Source organism: Ictalurus furcatus, chromosome 14 (genome assembly GCF_023375685.1).
Source record: "Ictalurus furcatus strain D&B chromosome 14, Billie_1.0, whole genome shotgun sequence".
Taxonomy (NCBI): domain Eukaryota; kingdom Metazoa; phylum Chordata; class Actinopteri; order Siluriformes; family Ictaluridae; genus Ictalurus; species Ictalurus furcatus.
The window spans coordinates 26384261-26400993 of record NC_071268.1 but is presented as its reverse complement, the minus strand read 5'-3'; the positions used below and the strand labels follow the sequence as shown (position 1 = coordinate 26400993).

Below are 16733 nucleotides of genomic sequence, written 5' to 3'. Positions count from 1 at the left end.
CCTGCTGTTTATAACACTCTTATAATGCTGTATAGTCAGTGACACGCACCTGAGTGTGAGCAGTGCGCACTGTGACTGTGACTTTATAATAATAATAATAATAATAATAATAATAACAACAACAACAACAACAACAACAACACTTATACAAGTATGTTGTGGGGGGGGTTCATTATGCATGACATATTATGACATCTTTCTAATTTAAAGGTGAAATATGGATGATTACATCGTCATTTTTTTTAAATTGGGACTGAAAATGTGCAGATTTTATACCAAGCTCTGTTTTCATTCATCTAAACTAAAAAGAAAAGATGGCTTGATGATGATGCTTGGGGTAAATGGTGTCAATTTTCTAATAACAAATCACACACTTGACTGGAGCTGGATTATTTCTCTCGCTCACACACACTCTCTCACTCTATCTATCTATCTCTCTCTCTCTCTGTCTATCTATCTATCTCTCTATCTATCTCTCTTTATCTCTCTCTCTTTATCTATCTGTCACTCTATCTATCTATCAATTTCTCTATCTCTCTCTATCTATCTATCTATCTCTATCTGTCACTCTCTTTCTATCAATCTCTCTCTCTCTCTCTCTATCTATCTCTCTGTCTATCTCTCAATCTCTCTGTCTATCTCTCTCTCTATCAATCTCTCTTTCTATCAATCTCTCTTTATCTATCTCTCTATCTATCTCTTTATCTCTCTGTCAATCTCTCTTTCTATCAATCGCTCTTTATCTATCTCTCTGTCTATCTCTATCTGTCACTCTCTATATATGTATCAATTTCTCTATCTCTCTATCTATCTATCTCTATCTCTATCTGTCACTCTCTTTCTATCAATTTCTCTCTCTCTATCTCTCTGTCTATCTCTCAATCTCTCTCTCTCTATCTATCTCTCTATCTATCTATCAAACTCTCTCTCTCTCTCTCTCTCTCTCTCAGTAAAAGGAGTAGAAGCTGCAGCAGGCATGAAAGTGCATTTGATGAACAAAGTTGCAGGTTAACTGCGATGTTATAATGACGTGTCTGTATGGAACGTAACGCTTAAATGAATAGTTTATTGTTTTGCTCTCTTCAACAGATAATGTGGCCACTGCAAAACTGCAACGCGGCATAAAATCTCAATTTTGTGTCTAAAATCCTGTCCTGCTCCCTATTCCCTACAAACCTAGGCTCGGTGTGTTAGGAGTACAGTATAACCCCTCCAGTACACCTCCCTATCTACTACAAACAGCACCGGTGTGGTCGGTCAGGCTCACTCTCAGAAACACATTTCCTTGTTGCTGGGGTGGCACACCTTCAGTACTAGTATCTTAACATCTTTAAATAATAATAATAATAATAATAATGTAAGGGACATCACTGGACCTTAAGGACAACATAGAGCTTTACTCTAACCTAAACCTTCCCAGGTAAAAAGATAAGAAACTAAAGTGATAAGAGATGTACTCGTGCTGGGCCCACTCCTTCGACATGGAAAAGTACATTCTGGTAAGTTTATTTCTCAGGGTGTATTTTGCAGTGTGGTGAAGAATGCCCAACAATGCACTACTCTGTGCCATTTCCAAGAATTATGGAGCAGGACGCCAGTTTAAACAGGAATAGCTGCACAAACATTTCAGCTTTAAGCCTTCATCAGTGTGTACTACACTAACAATCTAAAAACAGCTTGGGGGTTTGATTCCTGCCTCCGCCCTGTGTGCATGGAGTTTGTATGTTCTCCCCGTGCTTCAGGGGTTCCCTCCGGGTACTCCGGTTTCCTCCCCCAGTCCAAACACGTGTATTGTAGGCTAATTAGCATTTCCAAATTGTCAATAGGGTGAGCATTTGTTGGCTGTTCTGTATGGAAACCAAAGGAAAACTACTTGTCCTTACACTTGCCCATTTTTCCTCCTGCTTCCAACACAGTAACAGTGTGTGTAAAATATATATATATATATATATACTCTCAATCCAGCGTGTCCAAGACGACTGGTTTTGACTGGTAGTGTATATACCAAATATGGAAATAAGCTCCAATAACACACACTCCATTTGTGTGTTTCTTTGTGTTTAAATTACAGCATTCACACAGACAGCATCTCCAACCACATACTTACTGTATATTATAAATAATTCTTAGGTATACGTTATATACAGAACACTGAAGCTGGACCAGCTCTACACTAAACATCTCATCACGCAGCAGTTAGCAGAAGGGAATGGGCTTGTAGGAGATAACAGACAGAACCAACATGCCTTCAGATGGCTATAGAGACGTTACGCAATTCGTATCCCGATCTCAGCGTGGATTAATATAACCTCTGCATGATATATCGTCCCCATTGCGCAGCCCCTAACTAGCACTCGGTCTATTTCCTTGGTATTGCCTCACTGCCAGACTGATCTGTCCTGAGCGTTCTCATAGCTGGTTCTGTACATCCAGGAGCTTGTGTTACTTCCCAGCATTTACTAAACCCAGTCATGAGCTAACGGGCTAAATCAGATGAGCTTGTGCTGGAAATAGGGTTGGGCGATATGACAAAAATATATCGTATCGCCATTCGCCAAGACATTTCTAGCGAACATGAAATGTATCACGATTTAACTGCCAACAAAACATTCATTCCATACTTTAATTTAATATCTAAAAAACATTTATTTATGAAAAAAACAAACAAATGGAAAATACCACTGAAAGGAGAAACAAAATCTGTAAAAATGTTTTAAAATGTTATTTAAATATATCTATATATATATATATCTATATCTATATCTATATATATCTATATATATATATATATATATATATATATATATATATATATATATAGATATATATATATATATATATATATCTTAGAAAAGTTTATTGCGAAATTGTTTATCACAGTATCAGGGTTATGTCATCATATCCCCTAGCCGTAACAGGAACATGACCAAAATGACCCACCAGGTATTGCGCAACTGATCCTAGACTCTTTGAAAACACGGACCAAAGGTTAGGTTTGTGCAATGTTTGGATACTCTCGTGATGTTTATTTTTCAGATGAGATCATAATGTGTGTGATTGTTTAATGCGTGGGAGTGGTTTTAAATGTGATACAATGCAGGTTAGAACCACGCTTATTTCTGGTGGTGGCGTGTTTGTTTTAGGGCATAGGGCACGTTTCGACACGCATTCACAAACAAGAACTGCCCCAAACACCCACCGAAAGATCGCTGGGTTCTAGATAATTATTAACCACCTTCGGAGACGACTGGAATGATAATACCGTTTCTCTCACGGAACGGCCGTTTGTTTAACCAGTCTAACCAGTCAAACGTATGACCCGCAACTGGCCGGATTGAGGTTCTAATCCGGCACGTTGAAATCTTTGTGCTAAAATCAACCGTAATCGAATTGAAAATAAAATAAGAAAAAAGAACTAGTCGAAGGGGCGAAAGAGATAAACCCCTGTACTGAGAAAATGTTATAATCCATCCATCTTCTATCCCACTTATCCTACTGGGTCATGGGGAACCTGGAGCCGATCCCAGGGAGCATGGGGCATAATGGGGGTACACCCTGGACAGGGTGCCAATCCATTGTAGCCATTCATACACTGCGGACACTTTGGAGCTGCCCGTCAGTCTACCATGCATGTCTTTGGACTGGGGGAGGAAACCGGAGTACCCGGAGGGCCACGGTGGGAATCGAACCCCCGACCCTGGAGGTGTGAGGCGAACGTGCCAAGCCACCGTGTGCCCACTTCACTATACTGGAATATTTTGTGTCGATTCATGACATACAGTATAATCCCAGTTAAATCCAGGTTTTAATAGAAAAAGGAACATAATTTGCTCAACCAGCTGATTTTTCTCAATCCGGCCCACTCGACCTTGGACCGACTGTAATCGGACCCGCCCGATCCGTCCTGATGCCCTACTTCTGGTTGGAATTCTCATCAATTTGAAGTTCCGTGCTGCTGCTGCGGATGGCCCCACATGGTGCAGCCTAAAGATCATTGAGATTACTGAGGATGGCTCCACTGAACAACCATAACGATGGCTTTGGACCTCAATTCAAATGAACATTTACAGTGTGCTGTGATGGCTTTAGGACTGCAAAAACAGTTTTGCACTCAAGTCTCCACCAGTGAACAGTGGAGAGGTTCAACAAAACAGACTTCATGGAAAAACTGTAATGAATTTCCCATTTGACCATGTAGTATTAGTACATTTATAGAAGAGATTTATTTATTTATTTATTTCGAATCATACTATCCGTCGTTCCCCAGATGAGGACGGGTTCCCTTCTGAGTCTGGTTCCTCTCAAGGTTTCTTCCTCGTATCATCTCAGGGAGTTTTTCCCTCACCACCGTCACCTCTGGCTCGCTCAATAGGGATAAATCCATACATTTAAAATCTCTCTCCTGAATTCATATGTTTCTGTAAAGCTGCACTGGGACAATGTCCATTGTTAAAAGCGCTACACAAATAAAACTGAATTGAACTGAATTAACGTGGCTTGTTACCTAAAAAGAGTTAGAGACACGAGTATGAGAGACTGGAACTAAGAATTTGTGTTTCTCAACAGTTATGTAACCAGGCTGTGGATGGCTCCATATTCAACTATGGAGCGAAGACGTTGACTGAAGGTTTGCACATTCCCTTCCGTCAGTATTCCGGGAAGTACGTCCTCGTTGTCAACGTGGCCACCTTCTGAGGACTTACCTTCCAGTATTTGGGTAAGAGTTTGAGATTTTTGAAACATGTGACCCTTATACCATGATGCCAATAGAGGTCAATATTTGAGCAGATGCCACTGGTCCAGTCCCGTCACTCTTCGCTTGCTTTTCATAATCATGGAAAAAGGCCAAACAAATAAAGGTCTTGATGTCTTTCCAAATCTCCCTAAAGCACTGTTTGTTTGTTATCTCACTCAGAACTGAATGCACTACAGGAGGAGCTCAAAGATCTGGGCTTCACCATTCTCGGATTTCCTTGTAACCAGTTTGGGAAACAGGAACCCGGGTTTAATGAAGAGATCTTGCCAATACTAAAGTAAGTCGTTTTGATCGGACTTTTTAGCTTGCATCTAAACATTTAGGAAGTGTCGGATTATAAACCGAGAGTCATGGGTCGACTTGGGGAAGGCAATCATTCAGCAGATTTTAATCAGAGAAGGCAGTTTGTTAGCAGGAAGATCCATTACACAATTGCAACGTGACCTTGCAGAAATGGTTCATCGCTAATTCCACCTTTATTAAGCCTAGAACTGAAGTCTACATTCATCACTTCATGATTAAATGTCATACGAGAGGTCAGGTTACGTTACCTCACTGCTAATACTTACTTATGTACGTTAAGGGGGAACAGGAACTTGCACGTCTTTACCCATACTCAAAATACGATCAATCAGCCAAGACAGGTTTGCTTCTTCGGGTTTACACTGGAGCCACAAGGCAAACGTTGTGAACAAATAAGGAAGGATAATAGGTACCAGTTTAGCATTGTGCAAGCTGCATGCGTATATCATCTCAGATAGACTCGCTCATGTCTAGAGGCCTACAAGATCAGAAAACCGGTGTGAGAACTAATCCATAGAGAAAGCTACGTTCCAAAACAAAACCCTATTTCCTCTGACCAGTGGGTCGAAACTAGACTGTCTCCACCATCCACACGTAACGCCGTGTGCACCAAATCTCCACGTGCCCCGAGTCTCATCCACCTCACCCTGTTGGAACCCTCTCCATCCAAATCTTTATCTCCAAGCTCACATCACCACCACAGGCCCAATCAACTTCCTGATCCCCACTCCATCCTTGCCCCTAAGGTGCTCCAAGCCCATCGGCATGTTTGGCCAACCATATCCCTGTAGACCTCTCCATCTCCATCCTGATCACCACTCTGCCCTCCAAAACCACTCACGCCGTCCCCTCACGAATCCTTGGGATTAGTAAACAAATCAGAAACAACGGCTCAGAACCTTCTCAGTGAACATACCGGTAAGACCTCGCAGAGAGTTAGTGCACGAATGATTCTTCGTAAAGTCCATAAACAGGAAGTGACTAGGGAACTGGAAGCGTGTGCGCTAGAACTCGCAACGGTCCCAGACGCGCCGCCTTTACGATCACGTATTAACGTAATCCAAAAGTATATTGTGAAGATCGGTAACGTACCCACTATTACGAGTACTAAAATACATGTTGGATCTTACGAACGTTAGATCTTCCACCTCATTCCGACAAGGTCCGGTCCGTCTGTGAGACACACGTTTAATTTGACGTGGCATTTCTCTGGTTGCATTCACAGGTATGTCCGCCCAGGCAACGGATTTGTTCCAAACTTCCAGCTCTTTGAAAGCGGTGATGTGAACGGTGAAAACGAGCAAAGTGTTTTCACTTTCCTGAAGGTAAATACCCATGTGGTAACGACAACAACCCAAGTTTAGGGCTTAAGTGTCTTTCATTTCACACAAGTCCTGATCCTAATAGCTCGAAAAGAGCCCAGTCATTGCAAAGCTACAGCAGGATCTTTGCAGGACGGCTGTAGATGACTACTCATATAGAACGAGGCAAGCGTGCAAAGTTACGTTTAATTCATCGGCCAGAACCGAGGCTTTGATGCGGTTAAAACCCAAGCTGGTAGAATAGATTTTGGAGTTAAATTAAAATGGGATTAACATAATCCTTCTTTCTGCCTATTCAGAACGCCTGCCCACCTGTCGGCAACAGCTTTGGAAGCCCCGCCGGCAGACTGTTTTGGGAGCCGCTGAAAGTCACCGACATCAAGTGGAACTTCGAGAAGTTTCTGGTGGGCCCCGATGGAAAGCCGCTGATGAGGTGGTTTCCAAGGGTGAACGTTTCCGAAGTCCGGGCCGACATCATAAATCTAATCAACGCGCGGCGTTCCAAAACCTAAACCAACTCCAGAATCCAGAATTACACATGGTCCTCAGATAACATTATTCTACATTTGTATCTTTCCAGGTTGTTAGAGGATGTTCTACTGTGCCAAAACTTGTGAGAGACACCGTTTTAAAATTTAGGTCAATGTTCTTCAATCCCGCTCCTTCAGGACCACAGAACTGAGTGATTTCCACTAGAACACACCTGATCCAACTCACGAAAAAAGATGAACTCATGAGCTGATTCAGGTCTGCTGAGATTAGGAAACCATTCAGTTGTGCAGAGTTGTAGCCCTTCAGACCCGGTTTGTGTAAAAGAAGATTTAGATTAAAAAATAATAGTAATAATTAAAAATGAAGTTATTCATTGAGTGAAGCAGGTAGGAGCATGGCATTGTGGTGATTCTGGAGATCTGGGCATGTTCATGAAGCTCAGGTTTAAAAGCAGGACTTTCTGCAAAACCTGATTGGAGACTGGTGGATAAGAGCAGCTCTTGAGTGCATTCAGGCTGCTTGGTTCCACTCAGACATGTCTGGTTCTCCAGAGTGCCCCATCAAAACCTGCTCCCTCCTGCAAGGAGATCCTTTCAATAAAGCATTAAAGAAAATCTGGTGTTTTGTTTTATTTACCTTTATTTACGGAATTCTTAACAATCGGAAGATCTCTACTCCGCCCAGTCCTTATTTCTTGTCTACTTTTAAGAAGACTAATGCTACAAAATTTCTTTGATTTATCAGACTTGGGTTTAGGAGTAAGTGGGGAAACCTCCACTAGCATGGTTGAGCCCTATGGTATCAAGAGAAAACACTTAAACAGCAGTCAAGATAGAATCCATTAAGCATTACAGACTGAGCTTCTGACGTTCATGTTAGTTTCAACCTGCCATCCTTAATCAAGCTCCTTGAGATCCGGTCTCATTCCAGAGGTTTCTTGAGGAGAGATCCGGTCTCGGTCCAGAGGTTTCCGGTCTCGTCCCAGAGGTTTCTCAAGGAGAGATCTGGTCTCGTCCCAGAGGTTTCTCAAGGAGAGATCCGGTCTCGTTCCAGAGGTTTCTCAAGGAGAGATCCAGTCTCGGTCCAGAGGTTTCCGGTCTCGTCCCAGAGGTTTCTCTAGGAGAGATCCGGTCTCGTTCCAGAGGTTTCTCAAGGAGAGATCCGGTCTCGTTCCAGAGGTTTCTCAAGGAGAGATCCGGTCTCGGTCCAGAGGTTTCCGGTCTCGTCCCAGAGGTTTCTCTAGGAGAGATCCGGTCTCGTTCCAGAGGTTTCCGCTCTCGGTCCAGAGGTTTCTCAAGGAGAGATCCGGTCTCCTTCCAGAAGTTTCTTTTGAGTCTCAATAAATAAACCCTGCAAAGTTTAGTCCCATTATCAATATAACATACGTAAAATATTCCAGATGACATGAAATAGTTTGGATTCAATTTGTTAGGCTTGGGTTTCAAACCAAGTGGTAGACCTCTATTAGCATTATTTGGCACCGAAGATGCAAAAGCCACTATTCGGCATTACAGACAGGGGTAATGATCGAAAGTGTGTTCGCTGTTACAAATAGTCCTTACAGCTTCCGCCGAGGGTCTTCAGTCCTGCTTCTGGAGATTTCATGCCCCGATGAGAACCCGTTCGCTCTAATCTAATAAGATTTCAGACTGACCTTGTACAGTACTGTATTACTTATTGTGTAGAAGATGCACACTAAAGGGGTAATTAAATGTACTTTCCCTGGTACCACTCCAGAAACAAGGAACAGCACAGTTTGGTTTGTTTACTTCTGAGAATGCATTCAGACCATAACAATATTTCACCCACGTAATAACACACAACACCAACTTAATTTAATAACACGGTATCGTTTTTTTTTTTTAAAGTTTATACTTAATAAATAAATAAAAACGTAATGAATTCTTGTCGATAGACCAGACTTTAAATCAAGGCGTGATGTTCTGTAAACCTGTGTACCAGGAAGACTTCACACTTATGAAACACACTGTAGACGTCAGGACATTAAGAATATATTTATTATGATTATCAAATACAAAAAGATTCACAAGATGTGCTTTCGCCTAATCGAAGAAATAAAATAATAAATCTCACTCAAAAAAAAACAAAAAACAAAAAAAAAAACAACAAAAAAAAAAAACAAAAAAAAAAGCACGAAACTACATTAAATAAAAGCCAAAGTGCCGTTCAGCTCACGAAATATTTCAACCTCTACACACTCCACACACTGGTAATCGGTTTAGCTGTTTCTACTCCACACACGTTCACTAGAAAGGCATGTCCAAACCTGCTCATTATTATTATTATTATTATTATTATTATTATTATTATTATTATATTTACATATCATAAACGCTACGTCGTGTTTTTTTTTGTTTTGTTCTGTTCTTAATGGAGCCTTGTGCACCTTGATTCCAAACTCACAAAGCGAATAATCAGAAAATTCACGACTCCATTTTTGGACCCAGTTCCTTCTATAAATCGATGAATATTAATTAATTAGTCTTATAAATGGATTAGAATGGCATGAGGTGTTATATCTGCGCTGATCTGATCTGATCTGATCTAATGCTGCCTTCAAGTCCCGTCAGAAACGTCCTAAGTACGAGGCGAACGTCGCCTCGATGTCGGAATTACAACTCGTAAGTACAACGTATCCCCCCCCCCCACAACAAAAAACCTCACGGCGTTGAACGTGATCATTAACGTGAAGATTCACGTGATAATTTCGCACGTTTGACGCTTAACCAGAGCGAGACGGATAGATCGAGTCCTTCGTTTTCTTTCGGTAAAGCCGTCAATGATACGAAAAAATAAATAAATAAAAACACAAAGTTCTCATATGACGTCCGTTCCCCCCCCCCACGTTGTAATCACGACTTCCTGCCAACTCGTACGTGTGAATCTCCAAAGAGGACCTGAAGGCAGCATAAAGCAGTGGATATGAACGAGTGCACGGACGAATAAATAAGCTGCTCTTAATAAAGGTAATTATAATTATTATAATTCTTTTTTTGGCCCACTTTGCGTCGGCGCAGCAGCCGACACGACGCTCGTCACATCGAACATCTGGGATATATAATGCAGACGAAAGCAATATACACAAACAACAACCATACACAGACAGTGAACCACATGTCATCATCACTACTGAGAAAAAGATCACGGATTTGAATTCTGAACTGCCATCTTGACCTCTCCGCAATCACGGATTCAGGAACCATTAACTAGAACCAACCCCAAAAAAAAGGATTAAAACATTACAAGCGGGACGTTAAAGGTTTATAAGATCTCAGAATGTGATCTCAATGAACATATTACACGTAATGGATGAGAAGTCTTTTTTTTTTTTTTTTTTTTTTTTTTTTTTTTAAATGACTGACACATGGATACGAAAACAATAACGAGTGTGACCGTGTGAATAAATAGAAATACATTCTACCCTGGCGCAAAATGTTCCGAGACGATTCTCCTACAGAGTTACAGGACGACACTTTCGACTTTCACATCGTCAGCCTATAGGGTGGTGGGAGGGGAGGGGGGGGGGGTTTGTTTATTTTGTTTACCCCCCCAAACAAATGAAAAACATCTTTGAATTGAAAGAGATTTTCAGAAAAGAAAAAAAACAAACACACACACACACACACACACACACACACACTACATCACTCTTGCTTTCAGTTAGTTTCAGTAAATAAATAGCGGCAGCGCTTTACGTTAAAGTTCCTGTAACTAACGCTATTCACTTCGTTAGTTACACCGAGTCAACTTCAGCATTAACACATCGTTAACTGATAAATAACGTGCTGTCTAATCCTTAACTAAACGATAAACCTTAGTATTTTGAGGCAACACTGCAATTTATGCTAATGTATGCGAGTTTAGCTCGCTTCATTGGAGAAATAAACATGAGCTGATGACGATGATATAAGGCGTATATAATGGTTTATTAATGCTGAAGGTTTAAGGTTCGTTAAACCTAACTTATGCGGTACAAACAATCGATGAAAGGAACGTTAACGTAAAGCCGTACCGAAAATAAACAACAACGACGACGAAAAAAAACCCAAATTAAATCTGCTAATCAAAAGCAGGACGCTTCAGAACAACACGACGACATTTTTCGCTTCTGCTTTCGTCCATTAAATAACTGACAGAATTACTGTATAAAGCAGAGTTTCAACCTCAGCAATAGTACAAAGCTAAATTAACAATAATAATAAATGTGTGTATATATATATATACACACACACACACACACACACACACACACACACACACACACACACACACATATTAGGGGAGGAGAGATAAAGGATAGTTCACACCATGCCAACTGAAAGAGAAACTGCATCATGCTACTAAGCCACGTGCCGGTGGAGAGGGAGGATGAAGCGCTTAGTGCTTTCCGGAGTCCACGTTCTGACGCTCCCGCTTCCCGAAACCCGCTGCTCCTGCTTCTGCCGACAACAAACACCCAGTTAGTCCACGTACACCCCCTAGTGTCCATTATGTTGAGTGCTGATCACATTAATGCACTTGTTCTGATCCACTATCTCAAAATATTAGGATAAAGAATTTATAATACAGAAATGTCGACCTTGTGAAAAGTGTGTTCATTTATGCGCCGATACTCGGTCTCGGGTTTTAATCCTTTTGCAGGAATGACTGCATCGGTGCGGCGTGGCGTGGAGGCGATCAGCCTGGGGCACTGCTGAGGTATTCTGGAAGTCCAGGTTGCTTTGATAGCGGTCTTCGGCTCGTCTGTATTGTCGGGTCTGGTGTCTCTCGTAGATTCTCTATGGGGTTCGGGTCAGGCGAGTCGGCTGGACGATCAAGCACAGGAATACCACGGATACAAACCAGTTACTAGAAGTTTTGGCACTGTGGGCAGGTTCAAGTCCTGCTGGAAAAGGAAATCAGCATCTCCATAAAGCTCGTCAGGAGACGGAAGCATGAAGAGCTCTAAAATCTCCTGGTAGACGCTGCATCGACTCTCGACTCGAGAAAAAACACTGGACCAACACCAGCAGATGACATGGCAACCCAAATCATCACCGACTGTGGAAACTTCACACTGGACTTCAAGCAGCTCGGATTCTGTTCCTCTCCACTCTTCCTCCAGACTCTGGAACCTTGATTTCCAAACGAAACCAAACATTTACCCTCATCTTCCCCGTGATCGTAGTCGTGTACTGAACCAGACTGAGAGATTAAAGCCTCAGGAAACCTTCGCAGGTGTATTGAGTTCATTCGCCGATTAGAGTCGTCTCAGGTCGACATTTCTGCATTATAAATTCTTTCTGATATTTTGAGATATTTCACTTTGTGTGTGATGAAACTAGAATATATGAAACTTCCACGTTTTGAATTAAATCACGGGGGGGGGGAAAAAAACGAACTTTGACACTGCTGACATTTTTTGAGATGCACCTGTAGTCGCTCTAGTAACAACTCACACTGGGATAGAACACAGAAACGGACTGACGGAAGGAGTCTCCAGTGTCGGCGCTCTGTAAGAGCCAGAGGTAAAGCTGTAAAGCCGACAGAAGAGTTCACACGTTCGGATTTCTCTGTAGCTGAGATGATGATATTAACATCGAGAGTGAAGAAAAGATCGTCCGGTGAGGGAACGACCGTTTATAGCTGCTATCACGCGAGTGCTATCAGGAACTAACTTGTTTCGGCGACGTCCCAAAGCATTAAATGGAGCTATACGTAAATAAACAGACTTGAAAATGGCAACCATCGACGACTTCCTGTGGTGTAAGGGGAATAAAACACGCCGGGACGTGCTGTTAGAGGAACACGTCAGGTAACAGTGTCGGGATCAACACCTCGTGGTTGATTACTTTCCTATAACAGCATGTGCTTAAGTGTTTATTTGAATTTAGTATTAGTATTAAGGGTGTGTGTGTGCGCGTGTGTGTACCTGCGCTTTCCGGTGGTGCTCTTGCTGCATCTGTCTGTACTCTGGAGCCCCGTGTCTGTGGGAATGACGTCTGCCAGTGAAAACCCTACACACACACACACACACACACACACACACACACACACACACACACACACACACACACACACACACACACACACACACACACACACACACACACACACACACACACACACACACACACACACACACACACACGATCAGACTGCGTGCACTTCTCCAGCACGTAAGCCTGGTGTACAGACGACACGATAACACACTGATCGATCAAATCAAAGCGGTCGTTACGGTAGAAAACATCGTTATGGTGTTTAAAGGGCGTGTTTAATAGAGAAGGCGAGGACGGCCGGTCTCTGTTAAAAGACACACTGTTAAAAGGACGAGACGTCGTATCCGTGAGACGCGGAGTGTGAGGAGTTCGGGGCGCAGAGAGAGAAATAAAACGGTGGAGTATCAGTACTGACGAGTACCTGTACTCACACTCCCCGTCTGAGAAAATATGCCGGCGATGCTTCTGTAATTACTGCTAACCATCCGGGGCAGCTACACATCCAGTTCCTGTTGTTAAACAGCTGTAAAGTGCATGTGTGTGTGTGTGTGTGTGTGTGTGTGTGCGTGTGAGAGAGAGAGCGAGAGAGAGAGCTCTAACCGGATTAACAGGCTGGAAGTCTCGGCCCGGTGCCGCGCTCAGGGTGGGCATTCTGGGTGGGAAGTGGATGGGCCAGCCCTCGAGCTGGTGTCCGACCTGCACGAACGGGCCGCAGTAGGGCGGGCTCAGCGGGCCGTTAGCCGAACCCGAGGTGGGGTCAGACGTCCTTCTCTCTGGTTGCCCCTCCAAAACCCAGACACACAAAAATCAAATAAGTACACAGTACCACAGTTTATATCACCCCCACCCTTCCCAAAACATTACACACAATCCAGTGAGATTAAAACGGAACACAAACACGGTTAACCCTTTCACCTACAGTTGTGCTCATAAGTTTACATACCCCTTGCAGAATATGCAAAATGTGTGTGAGAGAGAGAGAGATCATAAAAACTGCTTGTTGTTTATTTATTTATTTATTTATTTATTTTTATTTAGTGCTGTCCTGAATAATTTCACTATTTATTTTACAGGATGAACAATCGAGCGTGTGTAAACTTTTGAACTGGTTCATTAGTGTAAACTCGATTATTATCGTGTGTTGTGGACTATAACGTAAACATCTTATGTGAAATAGCTCCTTCAGGACAAGTGCAATTTTTATGATCCCTCATCGTTATTTTTTTTTAACATTTAAATGAACATTTTGCAGATTCTGCGAGGGGTATGTAAACTTATGAGCACAACTGTATAGTGTTCACACTCGTACAATCAATTAAGTTTTTAAGATTTTTTTTTTTTACTATTATGATCTTAACCACCAGAGGGCGCTGAAATACCTGTTTATTGTGTTGCATCTGCAGTCGCTCCAGTTTACACCGCTCTGCCCGCTCTCTCTGGCACTCGTTTTGCGCCTGATGGAGCTACACACACACACACACACACACACACACACACACACACACACACACAGTAAAATCAGTATGGAGTACAGAGTGCAGTCTATACTCTAAAGATGTTGACATACTCTGTAGGGCCCTGACCTTAAACCTAAAGCCTCACCACACTCCCTAACCATCAGCTCGCTAATCATTTACTACAACCTGCAGGACATTTAGTAAACACTTCCCGAGCTGTTTACAGCAAGCCACAGGTTCCCGACCCTGCTCCTGGAGAACCTCCTGTCCTGCAGTTCTAACACACGCACTTCGACTCAGGAAGAACTGGTGATTAATTAGAGGAGACTCCAGGACCGGGCTCGGGAACCTGTACTTACAAACAGCAACCAACCAATTACTTCATGGTGAAAACATGCCATATAAACAGGCCTGCACACACACACACACACACATATACATACATACATATATATACATACATTATATATATATATATATAAAAAGCAAGACATATCTATAATCAAAGGCTGTTCATTTTACCAAAATTTTTTTTATTAATATGCATAAATTTAAACAAAGAAATAATTCCAGCTTCTTCAGTTGTCTCAAAGGAATTAGAGATAAAGTTCTAGAGAGAAAAAAAAAAAAAAAGTTTTTCCTGAATAATAACTCATATTACCAAACCAAAATAAATAAATAAATAAATACAACGATAAAGTACTAATTAATGTCTGTTCGTGCTTCATTAAAAAATATAGGCTTGTCTTTGACAGTATCACAAATTAAGAAACTAGTCAGTTTGTCAAAACATCAATAAAATAATAATAATAATAATAATAATAATAATAATAATAGCTGAAAATATTTGTCATGTTGTTCCATTAGAATTGTAACAGACTGATATCTTCCATGACCGTTTTATCGCCTTTAAAAAATGTGTTTGTTTTTTTAAACTTGAAAACCCTTAAAGGAATCAACAGAAAGAGTGTAAGATCATTTAATATTTGAGAATATTAAAATAATAATAATAATAATAATAATAATAATGACGTAAAATGAAAATGGAAAGCGTCTAGATGCTAAATGGAAAAACTAGACGTTGTTGTTTTTTTTTAATCCCGTTCCTGATCTCCAGCGGACACGCCCTCGATACGGAACGTCTGGAATAACCCTGGTGTAAACAAGCTGTCGATAACTCCGTGATGAAAGACACGGTGACGGTGTGGGCGGAGTGATACGGCGATGAGGTTCGGCGCAGTACGAGGGCATGGCGCTATCAGCTCCTGATGAAATATCAGCACTGAGGAGTTCTTTACTCTTTTACAAGGCCGTCAGAAAGGAAGGAAGGAAGGAAGGAAGGAAGGAAGCAAGGACGAGTCACATCGAAGCAAGCGCTGCTCACCTGATTGGTCAGGTTGGTCATCTGACCCTGTAACCTTTCCACCTGCCGTCTCAGGTCCTCCTTCTCCTCGTTCATGCGTTCTCTATCCCTGCGCTCCTTCTGGAAGTCCTCCTCGAAGATCTTCACCTAAAGAGTTATTTCAACGAGTTACACATCGACTTACACTCCTGGTACAGTGGCTAAGGTAACCATCCAACCCTCCATTTTCCGTACCGCGTGTCCTACACGAGGTTGCGGGGAGTCTGGAGCCTATCGCGGGGAGCTCAGGGGGACACCCAACCAATCACAGGGCACAACCGCGTACGTTCGTACACCTCGGACAATTTAGAAACGCCAATCAGCCTACAACGTACGTCTTTGCACTGGGGGAGGAAACCCTGAAGCATGAACACGCAAGGTGTGTCCACAGAGGGCGGAGGAGGGATTCGAACCACGACATCCAACCATCACACTTATTTTATTCCTCACTTAGTTAACGAGTTCGAGTCGTACGATTGGTGAAACGTTAAAACATGTACACGCCGGCTAGAGTTACAGAAGAACCGAGCCATGGGGTAAGTGCGCAGGATTCTGCACTTTGAAACAGAAGAACCCAGTGCAACCTAAGAAGTGAATCAGACCGAGATTGGACCAAAGGCTGCGTTTTGTTTTGGGGGGTTTTTTTTTTTTCCCCCCTCTCTCAGCACACCTGAGTCAACACTCCATTATATTGTCCTTCTCGGTCGGATTACCCAGCAGGCATGTTCTGCGAGAGAACAAAAAGAAGAAAACAGCACTGCCGGATGACCCAGAGGACCGAAACGGACACCTCGGATCTACAAGCTCCATCAGATTCGCGCTCGCACCGACGGACGGTAACCTCACCTGCTCTTTGAGTACGGCGATCTGAGTGTGGAGCTCTTGCTGGCGCAGGTTCAGGACTCCCTCGCCGAGGTTCATTCCCGCCTGGGAGGTCGGAGAGTGCAGGTTCAGCGCTTCCTCCAGAGCCTGGGGTACACACGAGCAGACGGATTCATT

General features: G+C 42.5%; 2 protein-coding genes across 7 annotated transcripts in view; one reads left to right on the top strand and one right to left on the bottom strand.

Annotated features, from left to right (window-relative positions):
* The window catches only part of gpx3 (glutathione peroxidase 3), a 7700-nt gene extending 213 nt beyond the window's left edge, over nt 1-7487 (top strand). The window contains exons 2-5 of the mRNA XM_053642240.1: nt 4567-4717; nt 4916-5033; nt 6285-6384; nt 6681-7487. Of these exons, the coding sequence (XP_053498215.1) occupies nt 4567-4717; nt 4916-5033; nt 6285-6384; nt 6681-6893 (582 nt within the window). The 3' untranslated portion in view covers nt 6894-7487. The remainder of the gene's footprint in view (nt 1-4566; nt 4718-4915; nt 5034-6284; nt 6385-6680) is intronic.
* A 1386-nt stretch (nt 7488-8873) lies between these two features.
* tnip1 (TNFAIP3 interacting protein 1) overlaps nt 8874-16733 on the bottom strand; it is a 35095-nt gene continuing 27235 nt past the window's right edge. For 2 of the 6 annotated variants that reach the window (XM_053642235.1, XM_053642234.1), the window contains exons 13-18: nt 16581-16703; nt 15717-15842; nt 14256-14338; nt 13476-13668; nt 12806-12890; nt 8874-11333 (exon numbers count right to left, since the gene is read on the bottom strand). In XM_053642235.1, coding sequence (XP_053498210.1) covers nt 11272-11333; nt 12806-12890; nt 13476-13668; nt 14256-14338; nt 15717-15842; nt 16581-16703 — 672 coding nt within the window. In that variant the 3' untranslated portion in view covers nt 8874-11271. Of the gene's footprint in view, nt 11334-12805; nt 12891-13475; nt 13669-14254; nt 14339-15716; nt 15843-16580; nt 16704-16733 lie in introns of all 6 variants that reach the window. The other 4 variants (XM_053642238.1, XM_053642236.1, XM_053642237.1 and 1 more) reach the window with 4 other exon arrangements.